The 24,481-nt window shown below is 39.6% G+C and overlaps 1 protein-coding gene across 1 annotated transcript in view; it reads left to right on the top strand.

The window, feature by feature from the left end:
• Nucleotides 1-23,652, top strand: part of adcy9a (adenylate cyclase 9a) — a 39,645-nt gene extending 15,993 nt beyond the window's left edge. Inside the window, exons 2-11 of the mRNA XM_077718286.1 lie at nt 4,205-4,395; nt 4,805-4,912; nt 5,020-5,294; nt 5,551-5,653; nt 7,027-7,244; nt 10,066-10,225; nt 13,956-14,098; nt 14,336-14,365; nt 16,814-17,096; nt 19,996-23,652. Of these exons, the coding sequence (XP_077574412.1) occupies nt 4,205-4,395; nt 4,805-4,912; nt 5,020-5,294; nt 5,551-5,653; nt 7,027-7,244; nt 10,066-10,225; nt 13,956-14,098; nt 14,336-14,365; nt 16,814-17,096; nt 19,996-20,925 (2,441 nt within the window). The 3' untranslated portion in view covers nt 20,926-23,652. The remainder of the gene's footprint in view (nt 1-4,204; nt 4,396-4,804; nt 4,913-5,019; nt 5,295-5,550; nt 5,654-7,026; nt 7,245-10,065; nt 10,226-13,955; nt 14,099-14,335; nt 14,366-16,813; nt 17,097-19,995) is intronic.
• Nucleotides 23,653-24,481: the final 829 nt, after the last annotated feature.

The raw sequence follows: 24,481 nt of genomic DNA, 5'->3' as shown, positions 1-24,481 counted from the left end.
AACAAATTTAAATGAACTTGGATATACGATGAAGACACTCAAGAATAGGTTTAATCTAACCTTACACGAAACTTAATTCTAATTTTCTTTTACATTTTTATACCTTTCTTCTCCCGGGTTGGCTCTATTTAATCTCTCCACCCTGACTTACATACGCGACCTATCGAGGGTTGTTTGCTTTTGTCTTCCCTTTCAAAATATTCTGAAAATGATGCAAACAACTGTCGTCTCAATAGGATAACGCACTTGCCAACTTGCCCGGGAAGTAGTACTCCTTTTGGATTAGCAAACAAGCTCCGCCATTCGCACTGACTGATGTGAAAAAAAACCCTGAAAAAATGCAATGCTCCACCCAGTGCTCGTAGAGACATTACAAAATCAATCAAATCAATATTACATGAGGGAGTTGCAACCAGTAAGACAATGCACATGATTTTCTTATGAGCAGCCTCTCGCGTCCGCTGTATGCTCGTATATCAAAATTTGTCTCGTATCTCAAGATAAATATTTGGTCAAAATTGTACTCATATCACAAATTGCTCGTATGTCGGGGCACTCGTATGTCAAGGTATTACCTTTGTAGTCAATATAGATACGTCGTCAACATGAATTAGTGGTCACGTAAGGTACAAAAGTGGTTCGCAGCCTATGGAGTTTTAGTGCAAGTATAAGATACGTCTTGATTAGATCCTCGGTGCAGAACTCAAGTTGAGTATGGTGACAGCTCTTGGGAAGAAATTCTCCTTGAGTTTGTTTGTCTTGGCCGTGTTGGTCCTCTGGGGCCTGCCAGTGGGAAGAAGGTTGAATATGTAAAATCCGGGATGTGTGTTGTCTTTTATGATGCTCTGTGCCCTTCCTTGGCAACGGGATTTGTAGATGGGGGTCACGGGAGGTAGGGAGCAGTTGATGATCTTTTGGGCTGTGTTGTTCACCTCTGCAAACTTTTCCTGTCCGCTTCTGTCCAGCTTGAGTGCCACACTGAAACAGTGTAGATCAGCATATTCTGTCCGGCCAGTAAAAGGTCACCAACAGGTTGGTGTTGAGTTGCGCCTTCCTTAGTAGTCTCAGCAAATGTAGCCTCCCCTGCGCTTCTTGAAGAGTTCTATAGTGTTTGATGCCCAGGTGAGATCAGCAGAGATATGGAGCCCCAAGAATTTGAAAATCTCTGCTCGCTCCACACCCACTGTTTATATACAGACGGAGTACAGAGTGGCCTCGTTCCGTCGGAAGTCCAGGATGAGTTCTCTGGTTTTGGAAATGTTAAGCGCCAAGTTGTGAGAGCGCACCACTCGCTGAGTCTAAGGACCTGATCTCTGTCGGCCGTCTCATTTCCCTCTTTGATATTCCCCGCCACCAATGTATCAGTCGCAGATTTCACAATAATGTACTTTGAAGGGAAAGTTTTAAGAAAAATCATCGCACATGGACAAATTAAAAAAGGAAGTCACATAAGCACTACGACTGCAAGAAGCTTAAAAAGTATTGGGATGTGCTGACATGGTAAACACTACATACACGTATCAAAGCTACTCACGTCTAGCCAGTGTTAGACTTATAGTTTTAGCACCTGACTCCAATTCCCTAACACTGTCTTATCCCGTCTAACAACGGAGCGTGTTCAGCATCGGAGGAGACAAACCAGGGTTGAGCGAGTTAATCCACAGATGATTTATTCCGGACAAATTGATCCATACAGAGCTACGGGTCTCCCTCCCAAAGAATAAGCCCATTGAGTGTCGCTGTCCCCAGCGGAGGATGAGAAACACATCGCCCAGACTCTCATTTGCCCAGTTATAGTATTACAAAAATGCATACTCATTTGCTGGTTGACAATGATGCGGACTGGTCCACGACTGCCGAGAGGGGTGTCTTCTCCGGACTTCACACTCTCCATCCTCGAATCCACATCATCCAGACCATCTTTCTCCTTATCAGCATGAATCCAACCTCAAAAGAATAATCTCAGACAGAACCTTTTGTCCATATTGTAATTGAAGAAACTTGCAAGTTTCAGCGAAGATTTTCACATTTGATGAACTTTACATTTTTTTTTTTTTTTATTTCAGTGCTGAGTTCTAGTTCCAAGCGGAGGACAGGGAAGTGGCTTCCACTTGCGAGTTTCATGAGGAATTTTCATATTTTTATAAACTTCAAGAAATTAAAATAAACAAATAAAAAAAAATCCCCAGAAAAAAATTGCAAAAATTGAAGCCGCGATATTCGAGGGATTACTGTAGTATGGTAGAAATGTTAGTGGTGATCTTACTTTGTGCTTTTTCGGCCCGTCATCCTTGGACGCCTGATTACCAACAAAGGGTGGCAAAATGAATGTGTTCAACATCAAATGGATGCCTTAAAAAGCAGCTGTGAAGCAGGTCGTAAATGTTACCAGAAGTGGTTGGCACCATGCTTAGATCCTGATGAGACCTTAACCATTGTTAATTGAGTCAGATATGCATTTTCAAACAAAGTGTGAGTATTGCGGTGGGCACATTGCGATGTTGAGGTACAAATGAGACATTATTTAGGTTTGAAGGAAACTAACAGCTAAGCTAAATATGCGATGCGTACATTTTTTTCTGGATATGGAGTCCATTTTTCAAGGAAAGGTTGGTAACCCTAATTCTCATCGTTTGACTGACTGTTAGACGGGGTGGATTAATAAAATAATAGTTTTGTATAAACTTGATTTGGAAATCTATGAAACAAATGACTTTAAGAAATTCTTAAATGGTTATGATACTACCAAGAAAATTATGTCATCATGGCTAACCATACACACACAAGCACATGTGCGAACACATTTTGTTTCACTTTGTTTGTTTTAGTAAAAATGTATCAAGTATACACTAGTACACAAACCACTACATGAGCGCACCCACTCAGCATCAGACTGACGCACAATCTACCACATGTGGAACCACAGTGTTTTTTTTTAACACCTAAATTAGGCGAGTTAAATCAAATATTTTTCTTTTGGCTTAATGGAATTGATTGACAATTTGGAGAATTCACAAGTGTCGTTTTACTTAGCTGAAAAGTAAAACTTAATGGAGGTCAATATAAACATCTATATGCTACAGTGCCTTGTGGAACTACTCTACTTGTCAACCTTTTGCCACATTTCAGGCTTCAAACACAAAAATATAACATTTTACAAAAATGTCATGAACAAGTGGGACGGAATCGTGAAGTAAAAACAAAATTTATTGGATATTTTAAACCTTTTTAACAAATTAAAAACGGAATATATATATATATATATATATATATATATATATATATATATATATATATATATATATATATATATATATATATATATATATATATATATATATATATATATATATATATATATATATATATATATATATATGCCCCACATTTCCGTTTTTAATTTGTTAAAAAGGTTTAAAATATCCAATAAAATTTGTTATTTGTCATATAGATATAGATCTATATATATATATCTATATATATATAGATATATATCTATATCTATATCTATATCTATATCTATATATATATATATATATATATATATATATATATATATATATATATATATATATATATATATATATATATATATATATATATATATATATATATATATATATATATATATATATATATATATATATATATATATATATATATATATATATATATATATATATATATATATATATATATATATATATATATATACATATATATATATATATATATATATATATATATATATATATATATATATATATATATATATATACATACACACACACACACACACATATATGTATGTTGTGAGGATAAGCGATTATGAAAATGAATGAATGAATTAAGTTATGCACGTTTGCCCACTTTGATTAGAGGTGACTATAGGCCATCACCAAAATCCAGTGTTTGCATACTTCTTGCCCTAAAGCAGTTTGGGCATGATCTCTGAAATTATGTTTTAAGCAAAGTCGGGGAAACACGTAGCGTTGCAATACCACCTTCTTGCCATGGTTGGTTTAAGTTTTTAATCCAAATACAATGTACGTATTGTACAACATGTGTACCATGTTTTTGCATTACGGGCCTCCAAAACGGCACCTTGAGTCATGTCTTTCTTTCTTGTTTAATGTTCTTTGTTGTTTGAATTTAAAAAAAAAAATACGTTTGACCATTTTTTTCACCTGCTACATCTTCGCAGGGCTGAAAACATACCTGATATCTGGGAGAAAGTTGGAACGAAATTTGCATTGTGGCTGTCCTCACCTTGGATGTGACTTTACTGGAATGAGACTCTCCTCCTGTATGCATTGCTATGCTCCTGAAAATATCCATGGGGGTGTCAAAGCTGCTGAATCCTATTTAGCCAACCAACAACCAAAAATGAGTGGGGTAAGTCTCAAAAACAATTAAGCACCATTTTAGACCTAATTAGCTGTTGGTGCATTTACTCTTGTCGCCTGAGCACCTGATGAAACTCACTCTTTTCTCCTGTATACTTTCGCCATGTTACCGTTTTATGATATTTGTAATTGACATTATTATGGTAATGCCCTATCCTTGTTTAGTAATAATAAACTTTTTTTCAGTAAATGTTTCTTACACTGGTCAACTCAAATTTTGCATTAGTGCAAATAATTAATCTTAAAAGTGGTGCTGAATCCAAATCTTTGTGGCAATATCTTTTCTTTTAAATGAGGATTTTTAGAAAATGTGCAATGCAAAATTATTGCTCAGAGATATTTTTAAGAAAGTGTGTAGTGATTTTACACTTTCCCAAATGATTTCTTTTTTTTTCCAGTATCCATGTGCTTCCCGACTTGAGGTTTTGTCTTCAGTGTTAGAACAGGGTGATGAAGTGGCTGTGCTTAATGGCTGCCAAGATGAACACAAGAATAACAGTTCTAAGGTATCTCATACGAGTGAATATGCCTGCTACTCCTTCAAAATCTTCACATCCATGTCTCCGTAATTTAATTTTCTTTCTGAGTTGTTATTTTCCTTTTCAATTTCCAGTACCTTCCAAGTAACAGTCTTAGGACTGCCAATGGCCTTTTGAGCCCCCCAATAGAGGATCCAGTTAGGGCAAGCCAAAGCTCACTGTCTGACATACTCCAGGAGAAAGAGAAAAAAACCAGCACAAGCACAATGACCAACAGCAATGTGGGCATTGCAGTTGGTGCTGGACCTCCAGTTAGAGGGATGGAGCACTCTGCTCTCATTCAGCTGCGTGCCAAGAACTTTCGAGAAAAGAGTGATGCTCACTTTGTGGATGTTATCAGAGAGGACAGGTAAGCAAGTGGGAGTTCTCAACTCATGATGCCTACGACACATGACTTAATGTCCATGGCTTTGGTGAAATGTTTGATATCATTTTTGTTCCTCACTGTTAGTGTTATAACACTTACCACTAACTTTATCATTCACTGAGTATACTACAAAAGTTACTTTGTGATAATCTACTCAAGCATTGATGTTTGTTCATTATTTTGGTGTGCTACTTACTGTTGCTATAATACATGGCTGTCTTTTCTGTCCTGTTTCAAGTTTGATGAAAGACTATTTTTTCAAACCACCCATCAACAAGATCAGCCTCACCTTTCTAGACCGACCCCTGGAGACAGCCTATCGCAGCAGCTACAAGGATGAGGTTGAAACACAATCAATATTGATATAAAATGTTGCAGTGCATTTTATCAATTATATCAATAAATGTGATCAAATTAATTTGAAACTATATCTTCTTTTGAGAAAGTGAGATGTGCTGCCCATCACGTATATACAAGAAAAAGGTTAAGGAGGGATGTTCCCGTACTCTATGCTAACCTGCATTTGCACCGCCATTACTGAATGTCACACATCTCTTAGCTTAGTCAATACAAACGTGACTCGTTTAAGCTCAGTTAATACAAACATGTTGCAGGAAATTTCACTCTGTGTAGGTTTCACAATAGGATAAATTGTGAAGTCCTTTTATTTTAGATCTTCAAGTTTAAATAGCGCAATGTTTTTTGAGATTTAGAAATTTAGAACTGAATACAATTTTATTCTACCTTAACATTCACAATGCAGTAGTATGACAACATCTCACTAGGGTTAATTTTGGTCAAATTAATGTTAAATTTACTCTGTAGTTTGATATTTTATCAACAGCTAGTGATGGGTGATATGAAAATAATTTTAATTGTTCTAGGGATGTCAGACATGTTTTTTCTGTCTTTATGTATTATGCATTAGTTAAGTTTAGATAATATTTCCATCAGCAATAGTGAGGTCCCACCTAATGGACTCGCAGTTGCTGGGGGAAAAACTAGTGTCAACTAACCACATGACACAAACTCAAAAATAAGACAAACATTCATTCATTGTCTGTAATATTTATTCTCATAAGGGTTGGAAGTTGTTTCTGGAGCCTAGCCGAGTCAACTACGGGCATCAGGTCGGCGACACCCTGACTTGGTGGTCAGCCAAAAGCAGGGCACTAGGAAATGGACAAACATGCATGCTCATACATATACGTAGGGGTAATTTAGAGTGATCAACCAGCCTACCATGCATGTTTTGGGGATTTGGGAGGAAACCTAAGTATCTAGGAAATAACCTAAGCCAGCCCAGGGAAAATTGCAAATTCCACAAAGGAAGGTCTGAAACTGGGATTGAACCCTCTATCTCTGTCCAGTGCGCTAAACACTCGGCCAGCAGGCTGCTAAAACAAAATGTTATTGGTTGATAATATGGTATGAGGTGGGTGGACATACACAGTAGCTTGGAAAAGAAAAACCCACTTTATATGTCAATTTTTCAATAAAAATAAAAAGTTATTACCCAGGGCCATCTTATTATTATGCCATAAAATGGTTCAAATCTTGATAAATTTCTTTTTATACTGCACTACACTGCTGCCAGTTTTTTTCATCAATTGAAGAACTGATTTTGACACTAATAAATGTGGTTATTTATTATTAGCGATGCAGTGATTATTTCCAATACAACTAAGCTTCTTGGGTCACTCTTCCCTTTAAGGTGCAAAACCCGGTCCAGGAAAAGACATTTGCAAGCTGCACTTTCAGCTCTTTTCTTGATGTTCTCCTAAGCTGTTTTGTCTTCATGGCCCTCACCTTGGCATGTTTCCTTCCACCACTGGTAAGCCCAGTCTCTGTTGGCCCTCCGTCCTCTGCATCACTGGCTGTGGCCCCTCTGACTGGTCTGCTAGAGCTGACCTCTTTGGTGCTTTCGATACGGTGAGATATAGATATTCAATAAATTGTATTTTCTTTCACTTTCTGTTTAATTCTTGTGGCATATACAGTGGGGCAGATAAGTATTTAGTCAACCACCAATTGTGCAAGTTCTCCTACTTGAAAACATTAGAGAGGACTGTAATTGTCAACATTGGTAAACCTCAACCATGAGAGACAATGTGGGAAAAAAAAACAAAAAACTGAAAATTACATTGTTTGATTTTTAAAGAATTTATTTCCAAATTAGAGTGGTAACAGGTATTTGGTCCACTATGGCCTAGACCAAAGAGCCGTTGAAGGAAACCAGAAAATTGTGGACCTGCACCAGGCTGGGAAGACTGAATCTGCCATAGGTAAAACCCTTGGTCTAAAGAAATCAACTGTGGGAGCAATTATTAGAAAACGGAAGACATACAAGACCACTGATAATCTCCCTCGATCTGGGGCTCCATGCAAGATCGCTCCCCGTGGCGTCAAAATGATAACAAGAATGGTGAGCAAAAATCCCAGAACCACACTGGGGGGCCTAGTGAATGACCTACAGAGAACTGGGACCACAGTAACAAAGGCTACTATCAGTAACACAATGCGCTGCCAGGGACTCAAATCCTGCACTGCCAGACGTGTTCCCCTGCTGAAGACAGTACACATCCAGGCCCTCCTGCGGTTCGTTCGAGAGCACTTGGATGACTGTGAGAATGTGTTATGGTCAGATGAAACCAAAATATAACTTTTTGGTAGAAACACAGGTTCTTGTGTTTGGAGGAGAAAGAATATTGAATTGCATCCGAAGAACACCATACCCACTGTGAAGCATGGGGGTGAAAACATCCTGCTTTGGAGCAATTTTTCTGCAAAGGGACCAGGCCGACGGATCTGTGTAAAAGAAAGAATGAATGGGGCCATGTATCAAGAGATTTTGAGTGAAAATCTCCTTTCATCAGCAAGGGCATTGAAGATGAGACGTGGCTGGGTCTTTAAGCATGATAATGATCCCAAACACAGCCAGGTCAACAAAGGAGTGGCTTCTTAAGCATTTCAAGGTCCTGGAGTGGCCTAGCCAGTCTCCAGATCTCAACCCCATCGAAAATCTGTGTAGGAAGTTGAAAGTCTGTTGCCCAATGACAGCCCGAAAACACCACTGCTCTAGAGGAGATCTGCATGGAGGAATTGGCCAAAATACCAACTGTGTGAAAAGCTTGTGAAGAGTTACAAAAAACTTTTGGCCTGTTATTGTCAAAAAATGGTACATAACAAAGTATTGAGATGAACTTTTGGTATTGACAAAATACTTATTTTCCACAATGATTGTAGATAAATTATTTAAAAATCAAACAATGTGGTTTTCTGTGCACCCCCCACGTCCCCTCCTCTCCCCACATTCTGTCTCTCATGGTTGAGGTTTACCCATAGTGAAAATGAAAGGTCTCTGATCTTTTCAAGTAGGATAAATTGCACAATTGGTGGTTGACTAAATACCTATTCTCCCCACTATATAGTTTCATAATAGAAGCACTTTCTGTGGTTAGGTTATATAGGATGTTAAGAGTGTTATTTCCGCAACAATAGTAATAAAAAGAACCAGGACGACAAGCATTACTGAATGGGCCTGAACACATCCCTGCGCAAGTCGGATATACACCAACTCTCGACCTGACGCATCCCAGACCATGGCAAATTCGCTAGTTCGCACGGAGAGGCTTGTAGGATGAAAGAAGGTGGCAGTTAGCACCAAGGCCATGTCCTCTTACAAAACCCAAATCAATGTCCTATTTGGGGCACGGCGAAAAGGCGTGCCATATTTCGAGGCCGTACTTGTTTCCTAATAGGCCAGATAAAACGTCTGTGCACAGCGAACACTGGGTCGCCATGGCAACATTCAACGGCCCGTGGATATGGGCTTCAAATTATAGTATGATAAAGGTCTTGTGAATTCAAAAAATGTTTTTTTTCTCAACGAGCTCATGAGGTCTGGAGTAGTTATGTTTAATTACAGCAAAGATATGATTTAAAAAAAGCAAGGGGCTGCCAATGAGCTGTTTAGCCATGCCCACCTTCAAAATCAAGACAAACCTTACACTTGCCTTTTAGGGCGTTCATCTTAATAGTTAAAAATAGACTTTAGGACTGTTTGGCAATGTAGTGAGTTTGGCACGCTGGCAAACACTAATTCATCCATCATGACCCATCATGGAGGCCACACTCAATCAATCAACATTTTGATATTTTTATCTACCAAGTCTCAGGAACAGAGCCATCAATTTTGAGGCGAATCGGAAAACGTGCCTAGGACGAGTTTGTTCAAATGCAAAGGCTGCAATGCAAATGCTGCTCATTCTTCCAACTTTCAGCCAAGACTTGGCCGACTTCCAGTTTGGTTGGGGCCAAAGTATTGGATACTCACCATACAGTAATACGTTGACATACGAGTGCCCCGACATATGAGCAATTAGAGATACGGGTAAAATTTCGAGCAAATATTTACTTCGAGATACGAGACAAATCATGGTGTACGAACATACAGCCTACGCGAGTCTGAGAACATCATGGGCACTGTCTTTCTCTCCGCAACTCTCTCGTGTAAATGTCTCTACGAGCACTGGGCGGAGTTTCATTTTTTCAGTCTTTTTTTTTTTTTTACCGGTTCGTAAGTGCAGAATTTAAACGTAAATCGCGAATGGAAATTCAATACGCTTTGTGCATGTAACCACACCCAATGTTGTCCCTAATGTTTTTAGTGAAGCCAAACCATGTCATATTGTTGTTTTGTTGTAAAGATCCTCTCTTTGTGTGAGACTAAGTCATCTTTCCTCCCCTGCAGCATGGCTTTCCATTTGGAGGACGTGATGAACTGTACCCGCTCTCTGATTCTGGCGGTATCTGGGTGGACTGCTCGACACATGATTGGGGCTGTGTTAGTTTCACTACCAGCCATCTCTGTGTTGTCCCACCTGACCCACAGTGCTCAGCTATCTCTTCAGGTAAACCAGGGGGTTCTGAAAGATAATCTGTCTGTGAATCCTAGAAATAATCACTCAATGTGTTTACTAGGGTTGTATAACATAACTTAATGATAATCTTCGATAATACTGCACTTTTTGTGTTAACAGATAATTGCATTCCTTACAATTCACAAGCTTTCATTAACGGTATTGTAGCTATACCGATTTTCATTTATATTCCTCGTAAATCGAAGAAGCACAAAGAATTTTGTGTTTTATTTTTCCATTTTGACCTCTGCCTCACCCTAATTTGCATCTTTCTCTTCCCTTATCTTTATATTGCTTTTGGGACTAGTAGATCCTCGGGGTAGTTTGGGATCACACGAGTGAACGAGCACTGGAAAAACACACCAGGTGAAACACATTGGCAATCACGCGGATGGAACACAGAAGGGAAAACACGCGCGACCACCAAACCGCAACAAAACATGGCACAACCAAGATATAAATCTGTCAGATTTCCAATTTAATAAGGACGAATAACAAAATTGCTTTTACAATGCGCATTTGCTGGATCCGACAATGAACTAAACAACATGGTGCTGTTATTTAAACTACCGACAAGTGAGGTGATCAAAAAGATTTCACTAAGAGCAACACAAAAGGAGAGCTATTATACAGGACCGCGGCTCCTCCTCCTGCCACTAATGGCAATACGAAAGTCATGCGCTGCTATAATACTCTACAACCCCCTAAATAATCAACAAAAGTATCATATCAAAAGAGGGCGCAAGACATGTTCTTAATTACAAAAGGAGGAAGGTGAATGACATTTATTTTCTCCCCTTCTAAAAATTTGGTAACACTCGACCTACTCGACCAACTAACTGTACATCCCAACTGTTCCAACAATAAAGGGGTACAAAAGAGCATTTTACAAAGCATAGTTTTGTAAACTTCGAGTAGAAGCAAGCAGTATTTTATGCCGGTTAATGGGACAGTATACCCCGTTACTCCAACGAAACCACTTTGTATCAGCTGCAACACCTCAACCGGTCTGCTACGACATCTCCACAACAATGATTATCAGTTGACCTTTGTTCTTTTATGAAAAATTCTAGTAATTTAAATGACTTAATTCAGGAATTATCACATTTGTACTTGTTACTTTCTTGAACAGTGTTTTGATTATATTAGTTCATTGTGTATTATTATTTAATTTGAAGAAGGTCCGAAACTTAGCAACAGTTGAAGCGTGAACCGCGGAGGAGTTTCGTCAGTCAGTTTTATAGCTTAGCACCCGCAATTTCTCAAGGTGGTTCGATGTTTTTTCATAAACGAATGGAATACAATAAAACAAACAAAAAACCATCAGTCAGGAGTTGACCATCGATCGGCTCGGATGCTAGAGTGAGAAATTTCCTACAGCTGCTTCTTCGAGCTGCTGACCTACAGATGGAAAAAGAAACATCAGTGAATTGCTAGCAAGTGTGGTGGTCAACGGCGACGGTAACATTAAAGACAACTACTATCTGACAGAATGGATGACATTAGAGAACTGATAAATAAGCTAAAAGTAGAAATAGACTGTTGCTAAATGAAGAATGTGAAACTGGCTAGATGAGAATTAACAGACACATTGAAACCAATGAGAAACGGATAACCGAACTTCAAGATGAAATAGAGGATGAAGACAATGAATGTGCAGGGTTACGTCTTCCCGGAGGCGGTTGCGCGGCGGCTGTGCCAACGCGCCATGTTCGAGTGCCCGTGCCGATGCCCCGTGCTCGAGCGACTGTGCCGACGCCCGTGCCGACGGCCGTGCCGACGCCCGTGCCGACGCACGTGCCAACACCCGTGCCGACGCCCGTGCCGACGCCCCGTTTCCAAGTGCCGTTTCCAAGCGCCTGTTCTACCACTAGATGGGGGCATGCTCTGTGAAAGGGGCCGCAATGCCTGTGACCCACCATGTTTCCAGGGCGAGGCAGCCTGCGACTCACCATGTTTCCAGGGCGAGGCAGCCTGCGACCCACCATGTGTTCAGGGTGAAGCCCACTGCAACCCACCAAGTTTCAAGGGCGAGGCGGCCGGCGAGCCACCATGCTCCCAGGATGAGGCGACCAGCGTCCCATCATGCTCTCTGAACGAGGCGGCCGCCGTAACGTCATGCTCTTTGGACGAGGCGGCCGGTGTCCCGTCATGCTCCCTGGACGAGGCGGCTGGCGTCCCATCATGCTCTCAGGACAAGGCGGCTGGCGTCTCATCATGCGCCAAGGCAAGTCGCCCAGCCACTTCCTCACAACAACTGCTGAATTGGCCAGCCCAGTGGGTGCGGGTTTTTGTTCCAACCTGTGAGAGAAAACCTTTCCACCAATAGAAATGCAATATCAGTGTATTGCAATTAGGTGCTTCTTTTTTTAGCAGAAACCTCATTGGTAAAACGATGTTGGATCGGTTGGAACAAAAACCTGCATACACAGCGGCCCTCGAGGATCGGTTTGGACACCTCCGCTGTGAATGGTTCATATACTGTGATAAGCAAAGTCAATTATTCAAGTGCAAAATCACACAATTTGTCAGGAGCGGTTTTGTCCCTCCTGGTTTGCCGTCCAAGCAGCTGGAATCATCAATGAGTTCTAGCATCATTGTCGGATCATACTACAATTCCTGCCCGCCTAGTTCCTGCCCGCCCAGTTCCTGCCCGCCCAGTTCCTGCCCGCCCAGTTCCTGCCCGCCCAGTTCCTGCCCGCCCAGTTCCTGCCCGCCCAGTTCCTGCCCGCCCAGTTCCTGCCCGCCCAGTTCCTGCCCGCCCAGTTCCTGCCCGCCCAATTCCTGCCCGCCCAATTCCTGCCTGCCCAGTTCCTGCCCGACGTGGACGTCCGCCAGATAGGCCTTTCCTACACCTCGTCACTGGCCGGCGCGGACGCCGGCCGGATCGGTGACTCCTGCACCTCGTCACCGTCCGGCGCAGACGCCCCCCGGACAAGGGAGAAGGAGGGTTGACACCCGCCCTCCCTGCCTGCTTTTCTTTTTTCTTGGACATTCGGCATTAGGACGTCTACAATCTGTCACTTAGAGGAGAGGTACTGTCAGGAGCGGCCCGTTTTGTCACTCCTGGCTTGCCGTCAAGGCATAGCAGCTGGAATCAATCTGTTGATTACTTCCTGAGTTTGTATTTGAACATCGATGAGTTCTAGTATCATTGTCGGATCGTCCTACAATTCCTGCATATTCCTGTATGTCACTGCGTAGGTTCAATAGCCATGCAGCCACGCTACCCTTCACAATACCACTCGTTCTCCTGTTTCTGGTTTGGTTATGTTACCGTTCCACAAGTCCTTGTTGTTTTATAAGATCCCTTCCAAGTTATAAAAGTTGTTTTGAAGCCAATTGCCTCTCATCCTGCTTACCCGCGATTGGGTCCTAATTCATTCCCAATCGCGCCACGACGCAGCAGCGGGATCATAACACAATCATGCTGTGCCTCATCTCATACGACAAACAGAATTGAAACTATATGTGTAGGCAAACCTGGTTAGCTACCTGGCTAATTGCATGGTGGTGTGGTAGAAATGAGCAGAGTGCAGTAAATCTAAGGCACAATTTGGCCAGATATGAAGGAGGAAAAGTAACTTGCTAATGTTCTTTTAGTGTAGTGCATTGCTGTATTCCAAAGTGATACTGCCGTAGTTACGCCCAAATATCTTCAAACGTGCAAATGAGTATGTACTCTGAACCTTCTTGAATTTCTCTAATTCATTTCCTCTAGATGACAATGTTCTTGTGCTGTGCCAATATCATCGCCATCATCCAATATTGCAATTTCTGTCAACTGAGTTTTTGGATGCGTTCAGTCCTTGCTACTGCGACCGGGATTGCCATGTTGCTGTTGCTCTATAGCCCTTTGCACAGGTACAAGTCCGTTATGGTTGTTTATCCTTCCTATTTAGAAAAAAAATGACACCACCACCGTGCATGTTTCAATGTGTATTGTTTCCTACTAATTTAAAAAAAAACATTTAAAACAGTAACTTTTAAGCATATTTTTTTGTTTTTTGTGGCCATATACTAAGTCATCATATTTTTTGTGTATACGTGTGTTATGTTTACATGACTGCAGTTGTGATTGACACAAGTTTCTTTTTTCAGCTCCAGTAATAACAACTTGCCAGTTCATGGGTGAGTGTTTCCATAGGAACAGAAATGTATGATGGATAAGTGACATTTCCTGGGTCAAAAGGAGCCTACAATAGTTCATTAGTTTATTTATTTTTTATAAAGAACTACATTTTCAGCTGGCTTTTATACAATCCTATGAGTCCACATGGCCCCTTATCTCCTTATCACTCTCACTGCGCACTAGCTAACATGACTGATAAATGTAATTTCTTTTGATAATGGTACAATGCATACAATCGTACCTCTACTTACGAAATAATTGGTTCCAGACCTTTTACGTAATCTGGATTTTTAGTAGAGCACTACTGTTTATGTAAATTATGTAATTCCTTCCATGGTCCTCAAAAACATAACACCTAAACCCTTTAAAAGTGATCCTGTTCCACATTTGTATAAAAGATGCGAGAAACAGACAAAAATGTTAGAACATTTGTTCATTAATGTATTAAAATGAATAATAATGCAAAAACATGTTCTATTCAAGTAATAGTACAGTACAGCTAGGATTGGATTAAATTATAGCCTTTATTGTTAGTGTTTTATACACAAAAAAAATTAAACATTTTTTTTAATTAAATTAAAATTAAGCATTTTTGAAGGGGCATCCCTACTTCGCGGAAATTCACTTATCGCGGGTGGTCCCGGTCCCCATTAACCGCGATAAACGAGGGAACACTGTAAATACAATATAAATGAAGTGACTAAAGTGGTTAGCAGTACTTGAGGTAGTTACAATGTTTTAGTGCAAGTCAAAGTGCAAGATAAAAATTTGCAATGCTAAGACTGAAGTAAAAGTCTGAGAACATTCCTCATTGCTATGCATCTGGCACGATTATGGCATTTTACGAGTAGTGCAGTGACCTTAAGTAAACATAGACAAATATTTCACACGAGCAGCGGAAAAAGTTCACATGCCCAGGCATCTGCGCAGAATACGAAAATGAGTCACAAAATGGGCGCGTTCTCATTGGAGGAAAGAAATAATAATAATCGGACATAGGCTTTGTCATCATCATTGACTCAACAAAAGCCTAAATGTCATCATACGCAGCTGCGTATGATGAAATTGGTAGTGCTTCTCCATACGGTGCGTTTTCCCGGCAAAAGACACAAATAAGTGATAATTTTAGACTCGTAATTTGACATTCTGCTGTGATGGATAAATTGCATCACCCCGCCAAGCGGATCTCACTGTATTTCACTAACCTTCAGTCAGCCAATAGGAGGCAGATCACCGCCCAACGTCTTTTCATGTTACCTAACCCCGGAGTTATTACACAGAAGGGATTGTGTGTCGTGTTACTGCAAGTTTAGAGTCCTGATGGATGTGGGAAACAACTGTCCTTAAGCCTATTTGTCCGTACTTGGTGAGACCTATAGCATCTGCCAGAGGGCAGCAGGTGGAACAGGTTGTGACTTGGGTGGTATGGGTCCGCGACAATGTTCCTGGCTCCTTCCTGGCAATGTTTTCCAGTGAGGGCAGAGTGCAGCCGACTTTGCGGTGTTAATCACTTGTCCTGTATTATAGTGTTGAAGGCTGCGCTATAGTAAATGAAAAGCATCCCCACGTAATTCCTTTGGTGCTCTAGGTGGCTCAGTGCTGTGTAGAGCAATGGCGATAGCATCCTCAGTGGACCTGTTTGCTCTATAAGCAAACGGGTGAGGGTCAACTAAGGGAGGGATTGTATTCCTGATAAGCGGGCGACCAACTTTTCAAAGCACTTCATGATCACAGGCGTGAGTGTAACAGGCCTATAGTCCTTCATGTTGTCAATGGTTGGCTTTTTGGGGGCAGGGATAATGGTGGCAGATTTTGGGCAGGATGGAATACTGGATTGTTGTAGGGAACAATTGAACATTTCTGTGAAAACTCCAGCCAGCTGGTCAGCAGATACTCTGTCGGGGCCAGCAGCCACCCTGGTGTTTACGAGCGCATCCGTCAGGTCTCTCTTTCTTTCTCGCACGCTCTCGCGCTCTCGCCCATCCGCGAATGATGAATAATGCCTCATTTTATTATTAAACATCATAACTACTAGTTATTATTTACCTTGTTAGTAAATTGTGAATTACAACCAATAGAAATGTTTTGTTTTCATTTAATATGATGACTTGGGCGTTTTTCTCAGAGGGTGAGAACAAGTTAATTTTTATTTTGTTCATTCCTATGGGAAATGTTGATTTGAGATGCTAATAAATCGACATAGTTTGGTCCCAGAACACATTAAGCTCGTATCTCAAGGTATGACTGTATTAGAAGTGATGTTGGAGTATTCATGCGTTGTGAGAGAGAAGGAACGACCTGATATTTGAGGAATTGGACAAAATAGCCCCAGTCTTAATGGGTGAAACTATGGGGCAGATGATCTAATTACCGTTTAAATGCTTTTCAAACATTTTCTCTAGTTTTGATGTTTTAGTTTTTCACTTACCATCTTTTTTGTCCCCTAGGTTGAACATCTCCCAGCTCAGCAATGTTGGGTCAACTACAGTTTTAGACCATGACCGTTTTCTTAGACCCCGTGATCTACTGGTGTCAGAAGCAGTTCTTGCCTTCTTCCTGCTTCTTCTACTTGTCTGGTTCCTAAACCGCGAGTTTGAAGTCAGCTACCGTTTGCATTACCATGGCAACGTGGAAGCGGACAAGCACCGCTCCAAGATCCAGACGATGCGGGACCAGGCAGAGTGGTTACTTGGCAACATAATACCTATCCATGTTGCTGACCAGCTCAAGGTTGCATAAAATGTTCAATAACAAGGCTATTCTTCTTTTCAAGTCCAAGACTTTTATTGTATGGCTGAGCAATTATAAGAGCACTCATTCTCGAGCAAAACAAAAAATGACGGCGATGTTCAGCAATGACATATTTTAATTGACTGTACACCCGTGTTCAAAGGTTTTGCGATATGTTTTCAACCTATGGAATGGTTAGGTGTTTAGATAACTTTGACCAAGGTTGTACATTGCCAGATATCTTATCGTTTCTCAAAAAAGGTCCAATGTTGATGGTTTCAAAGTAGTACATTACAAACCAGTTGTGGTAAACTAACTCTTAACACACAAAACAAAGAAAATTACACATACAGTAATACCTTGACATACAAGTTCCCCAACATATGAAAAATTTGAGATAAAAGGAAAATTTCGAGCAAATATTTGCTTTGAGATGCGAGGCAACTTTGAGATACGAGCATACGAGACAGCATGGTGGCAGAGCAGGCGAGAGACTGCTTATGATAACAGCACATTGGCTATCTCACCGTATCTCCCCTGTGTAAAGGTATTTACGAGCACTGGGCCTTACAGGTTGCATTTTGACCGAGTTGACAAATTGCAAAAAAGCCAGGGAAATCTGCATGGACTGGAAAGCAAAGCAAGCATCTGCAAAAGACACACGTGAAACCCCTTCCAAGCGAGTCGTGGCTGGCTGGATAAATTTAAAAAAAAAACGAGAAGTTCCACCTCGAAAGCCGCGGTGGAATCCATTAAAATCTTTACCTCGGCTATCACACAAGAAGGTTTAAATTTAGTGTAACGTAAGATTAAGTGTTTAAGTGTGTGTATAGTAATATAAGTTCATTTAAGTTAAATTAAAGTTTGTTATGTTACGAGCCCGTTCGTCAAGTCTCTCCCCTGTCCTCTCCCGTCCGCGCCGTCTGTCTATACTGAGTAACGTCACATTTTTGTATTGAAGGGCATAACCACTAGATTTGGTAGTATTTGTTACTTTGTGAGTAGGTGGGGAATTAGAACCAATAAAAAGGTGTTTTTTTCCAGTGTAATAACCTTTTTTAAGAGGGAAGGGATGAATTATTTTTTATTGACGTAGTTTATTTCTATGGGAAACATTTATTTGAGATACGAGTATATTGACATTCAAGCTCGGTCCCGGAACACAATAAGTTCGTATCTCAAGGTATTACTGTACTTTGAATTAACATGCAAGGTATATGATATTTGATTTTCAAACAGTGTGTAGCATAATGCTACAATCAAAGACATTGATGTGCTTTCAAAAACAAAATTTAAAAGTTTAAATTTAAAAAATTTAAACATTTAAAAAACTTTGAATTAACATGCAAGGTATATGATATTTGATTTTCAAACAGTGTGTAGCATAATGCTACAATCAAAGACACCATTGATGTGCTTTCAAAAACAAAATTTAGCTTGAGGTGCTTTATTTAACCGTCTAAAGTTTAGAGTCTAAACTTTAGACGGTTAAATAAAGCACCTCAAGCTAAACCAGAGTCTGGCACCCTTGGTTTAGACTCTAAACCAGGGGTGGGCAAACTTTTGGGCCCGGGGGCCACATTGACTTTAAAAATTTGACAGATGGGCCGGGTCAGCACAAGATACGATACAAATAAAACAGTGCATTCGTTAACAGTACATATGAAACATAAACATAAAAAAAGGACTAAAGTATTAACATACTCATCACTCATCATTAATGTAAAAAGTAGAAAGTAGAAAGTCAAGTGAAAAGAAATGTATTAAGAAATATTAAAATATAATTTAGAAAAATCTAGAGGGGCTGTAAAACACGAAAAACAAATAAGAGTGGACACAGCTACTGTCATTGGCTTCCGCGTGACGGCGCCATCTTGGAGAAAGAAAAAAAAAACATTATTTGGACAACATCGGCGGGCCGGATTAAAAGGCCTAACGGGCCGGATGTGGCCCACGGGCCGTAGTTTGCCCATGTCTGCTCTAAACCAAGGGTGCCAGACTCGGGTTGGTTCGCGGGCCGCATTAATGGCAACTCGATTTCATGTGGGCCAGACCATTTTAGATATAATATTTTTTAATTTTTTTTATAAATGGATTAAAAGAACTGGATTAAAAGCCTTGAATATTCATTTTTCATAGATCTAAAATAATGTTTATTTTAGCTTTTTTATGTAAATTTTTAGATTATACAAAATGACTTTTGAACTAAAAACAGAAAAATGATTAAAAAATGACAATTATTGATTTAAAAGGGGGAAAATCAGGAAATGTAATATACATCTATACTCTTCATTTGAATTTGATCCTAAAACAGAAATTCGGCACTCATGGTTTACTTTCCCGGGCCACACAAAACGATGTGGCGGGCCAGATTGGGCCCCCTGGCCGCCACTTTGACACGTGTGGTCTAAACATTTCAAACGTGACTAAAATGTTGATCTATTCTCTAATTATTGTTTTAATGTACAAAAAATGTGAATAGAATTGAGATCAGGCTTTTGGCCAAATTGACCTACAATAATAGCTATAAGCATTCATTGATACATTTTCTGTACCACTTATCTTCGATTCATGGGTGGTGCTGGAGCTTATCCCAGCTGACTTTGGCCATCAGGAGGGCCACAGCCTAAATTGACAACCATTTACACTCACTCATACCAAGGGGCAATTTAGATCTAGTGTCAAACAGCCTAAATGCATGTTTAGGGGATGTGGGAGGAAACCAGATAGAAACCCATGGCAGCCCGGGTAGAACATGCAAATGCCAGAAAATGAGGACCGACATGGGATCAAACCCTTGACCCCAGAACTGGCGCCAACCACTTGCGGTCAGGCCGTGTAAATAAGAGCAATAACATGTCAATTCTAAACTTATTTTATTTTTGTTTTATTGTTTCAGGTGACACAGAGCTACTCCAAAAACCACGACAGCGCGGGCGTGATCTTTGCCAGTATTGTAAACTTCAGTGAGTTCTATGAGGAGAGCTACGAGGGTGGCAAAGAGTGCTACCGTGTCCTCAATGAACTAATTGGAGACTTTGATGAGCTCCTTCGAAAACCTGAATTTAAAAGAGTGGAAAAAATAAAAACAATTGGTGCCACCTACATGGCGGCATCTGGCCTAAATGTCCAGCAGCTGGCAGGTAATGAAGAGGAATCTCCACATGCTCACTTGAAGGCACTGTTTAACTTTGCACTGGAGATGATGGGCGTACTGGACGACTTCAACAAGAACATGCTGGGCTTCGGCTTCAAGCTTCGCATCGGATTCAATCACGGCCCCCTCACCGCAGGGGTGATCGGCACCACCAAGCTGCTCTATGACATTTGGGGAGACACGGTCAACATTGCCAGCCGCATGGATTCCACTGGTGTGGAATGTCGGGTGCAGGTGAGTGAGGAAAGCCATGGTGTGCTCAGGGGTCTGGGCTTGGAATTTGATTATAGAGGAACCGTAAATGTGAAAGGAAAAGGTCAAATGAGGACTTTTCTCTTCCCGAAAAATGAGGAGTGTATATGCCAAGATCAACGGGAGTTTATTGCTCGGGCCGGGCCCTCGCCATTGACAAACACTATTGCCAGAGCAGCACTGCCCTTAGAGAGCACAGTCAGGCCCAAGACCGCCTTGGCTTTGTCCAAGGAAGCAAGAAAGGAAGGATATACGGACACTTCACATCCAGGTCGGAGGTTCTCAAACAAAAACCATGAGTCCATTTCCACCACTTTGACACAAGTTCCCCATCAGGTGCAGTCAAGTGGAGGTACACATATAGAGTTGGAGGCAGATGAGCTAACAAGACTCAATGAGGAGTTTTATTCTCGCCTCTGATCCTCTTAATCACCTGTCATGCCCTCCCTGCCCCTTCCATCCCTTGCTGCCATGAGCTGCTATGACTCCAGAGCTGTTTGCTGGTCCAGGCAGGATGTACCTTCTTGATGAGTCATGAAGAACAAGAAGAATATGGTTGAGGTCTAAAAGGAAAAAAAAGCTCTTCCTTTATTGTTAAATAGAATTTAATGAGGCAGCGAACTGAACCTGGGTTAAGGACAGTCGAGAAGGATGGGCAGAGGGGCGAACCATATTTTGTTGCTATTGTTTTTTTTTATTCTCTTTGTCATTAAGTGCCTTGAGGACTACAACAAAACATATGAATAACTGACAAAGTTACTTATGTAGACTACCAAACATTCTGTGGCTTTTTATTTGACACACACACAACAAAATCATCATTGTTTCGCCATATGGTTCAAAGTTAATGATGATTAAGGGGAAATAATAAGGCTTTGTAATAATAGGCCGAACAGGGAATTTTGGGAAGAATGAGGGAATCACATGAAGCAGTGTTAAATTTTCCATGTATTTTACCTTGACATGATTGCTCTATTCAGTGTTGACCTTTGCACGGATTTTACGATATATACTACAAAGCAGGGTGCAAAGATTGTACGTGTTTTTCCTCCGTCACTTTTGAAAATTGTGGGAAAAAAAATCAAAAGATTAAAGTTAAATCTTAAAATTCATATTAGGACAAAAAGGGAGATCAATACAAATAGCAGGATTGCACATTAGATATACTAGATTCCGTTACCCAAAATATGACCATGAAACAATCTTTCAGGCTAATGAAATGTTTAACTTAAACTCATTAAAGTTTAACACCAATGGCCACACTACAAACTCACTTGTCTCCAGTCTGACTAGAAGTGCAAAGTGTTCAAATGTCAAATGATTAAATTTCAGTTTAATTTGAACAACATCAAAGAGACTTTTCTCATGCAAAGCTGAGCATATGAAATTGAAAAGATTTACCCTGAAGTGAAAAGAAAAAGTAGATTAAGTCATTCACTGCCAGCTCTTAAATCCTATATGTGTAGTATTTACACAGTATGTGTTGTGGCAGTTAGAAAAATAACATTTATATATTTTATAAAAACACCTGACGACAAGAAATTGATGTGCAATTCATTTTGACTTGATTGAACAAATACCTCCATCATTGGCAGAGTTTAGAGGGACTCTGATGCACAATCACTATTTAGACACAAAAATATTCACATTGTAGAATCAAAGCACAAAATATGGATTTGTTGTCGGGAGAAAAGAATAACATATTGACTGGTCAGTCCACGTTATATTTATTTAATTCTTCAGATCGATCCCCCCCCCCCCCCTTTATACTAGATGATTGTTGTTTTAGAGTGTGGGACAGCCTTTTCATTCGGGGTGTGGAGGGGGGGGGGGGGGGGGGATCTTATGTTGGTTCCAAACGTGTACCAATAGACTTTTAATATTGTGCCACTTGTTTGATCTTTGGGCACATGTAAGCCTAAATTTAAAAAACAAAAATTATATATATAGTGCCTGAATGTATGAGTGTTAATGCTATGCTGTCAAAAATAGATGGTTATATGTTCAGGGGTGAAACTTGCGTTAGCGCAAAAGTATCTAAATTTGTCTTCATAAGTGACAGTTATATTTTTTACCATTTTCAACGCTGCATTAACTGCCTGCCTCTGTTTTGGTGGCGGTGTCTGTATCAAATGAAGCACTTGTTTTCTTTTACACCCAAGAAATAGAAAATTAAAGTTATTAAAGCTGATATAATTGCAATAATTGAGCACAAAAAGAAACAATCAGCCACTGTTTAACTGATTGCATTGCTGTGGGCAAAATTACATCTTTTTACATTGCTTTAGTTTGAAATCAATATAACATGTAAACACTCCAAAAATGGTGTTGACTTTTGAATCGATAATCATGATTTTAGTTAAATAATAATATAAGCAAACATTTTTGTGTTCAGCTAAGACCATAAGTGCACAACTGCCTGATCAAGTTTAAATATACATCACTGGTTTTATTATTTTTGAAAAATGTATCATTTAGGAAATGTTTTACCTTTGCCATTGTGAAATTCCAAAAGTGCCTTGACACGAATCTGGTGTATTATCTACATCAGTGTGGCCTCTGCTTAAACCTCACGTTACATTTCAAGTGCATATTTCGAAAATAAAGAAAAGATACTCCACAGTCAGTCACACAAGGTGCTTCAAGGTTCCAAGCCTTGTTTACTAAATTTATTTACCTTGGCCTCTCAATAGAATAGAATTTTATTGGTAGGCCAAGGTAAATAAATTTAGTAGTCAAGGCTTGGAAGATCAAAAATTCAATCTCAAATCAAAATTTAATTGAGATAAATATGAATGAGAATTTCACAAATATAGATACAATGATGAAATGCATTTTTAAAACAAACATTTCAGATGCTTAATGAATGAGAGGGATTGGATAACTACAACACAGAAGGACATGATTGATAGATTGTACTGCAACACCTGTTTTGCACAAAAACTTTTGGTTAAGCCCCCAACAATCAAGCAATTTTCACATTTGGCAAGCGTTTGTTAAAAGTACAACATCATAATGTTAATCTGTCCCATTAATACTATGGATAGGTTACCAATGTATTTTAATCATTCATTTCAATATTAATAGCATTTGGCTTTCCAGCAATTGGGAGCTTTGTAAAAAAAAAAATATATATATATATATATATATATATATATATATATATATATATATATATATATATATATATATATTTCACCCAAGATTTTTTTTATTACATGTTGGTTTAATGTGATGCTTTGTTTTCTGCACATCATCTTATATCAACACATGATCATTAACCATACACATATTGCAAAAGCACTCAATGTTTGTACATATGCCGTTGATTTGTTAAATAATTATTTTTATACACATGTCAAATTTTGCTATGAAAAGGAGACATCTTTTCTTACAAGGGATGACATGTGTGCCTATTTGAGTGTGAATGTCATGATTTTCATTGCTCTCTTTCAGTATTATTGAAATAAAACTCCAAACAAAAAAATTGTCAACACTTCATAAAAATGTCTTTTTGCAAAATATTATTTTGTTAGTGTTTTATTGTTTTTCCCAACATTTTTGTGGGATATCAGGCTTTGAAATCAATATTTGAAAAAACCCTATATGCACTGGGATTTTATCATTTGAAGCTCATTCCCCCTAAATTTTGAATGACCATTTCTGACAATAGGTCTGTTCCTTGAGAGAGTGAGATGTTCCAAGTGTCAATTGCATTTTATTGATGATTTGTTAGTGGTTGTCATGTTTTAATTGTGTCAAAAATATAAAAAAAGATAGGGGGGAAGTGATTAAATTTTCCTCAAAATTAAAATGTAATCTATGATCAATCAATTTTGTCATTCAGCTTCATGTTTGAGAACACCAATGTGGGTGCGAAATAAGTATTAAAACATTTGTGAATGGTCAAATGTAGTTCTTCTAGGAAGGTAATAGTGAATTTATGATCATCGTGAAATTTAACCCAAAAGCCAGG

This window comes from Stigmatopora nigra, chromosome 6, assembly GCF_051989575.1.
Source record: "Stigmatopora nigra isolate UIUO_SnigA chromosome 6, RoL_Snig_1.1, whole genome shotgun sequence".
NCBI classification, from domain to species: Eukaryota; Metazoa; Chordata; class Actinopteri; order Syngnathiformes; family Syngnathidae; genus Stigmatopora; species Stigmatopora nigra.
The sequence above is the reverse complement of the archived record's forward strand: the minus strand, read 5'-3'. Positions and strand labels throughout refer to the sequence as shown.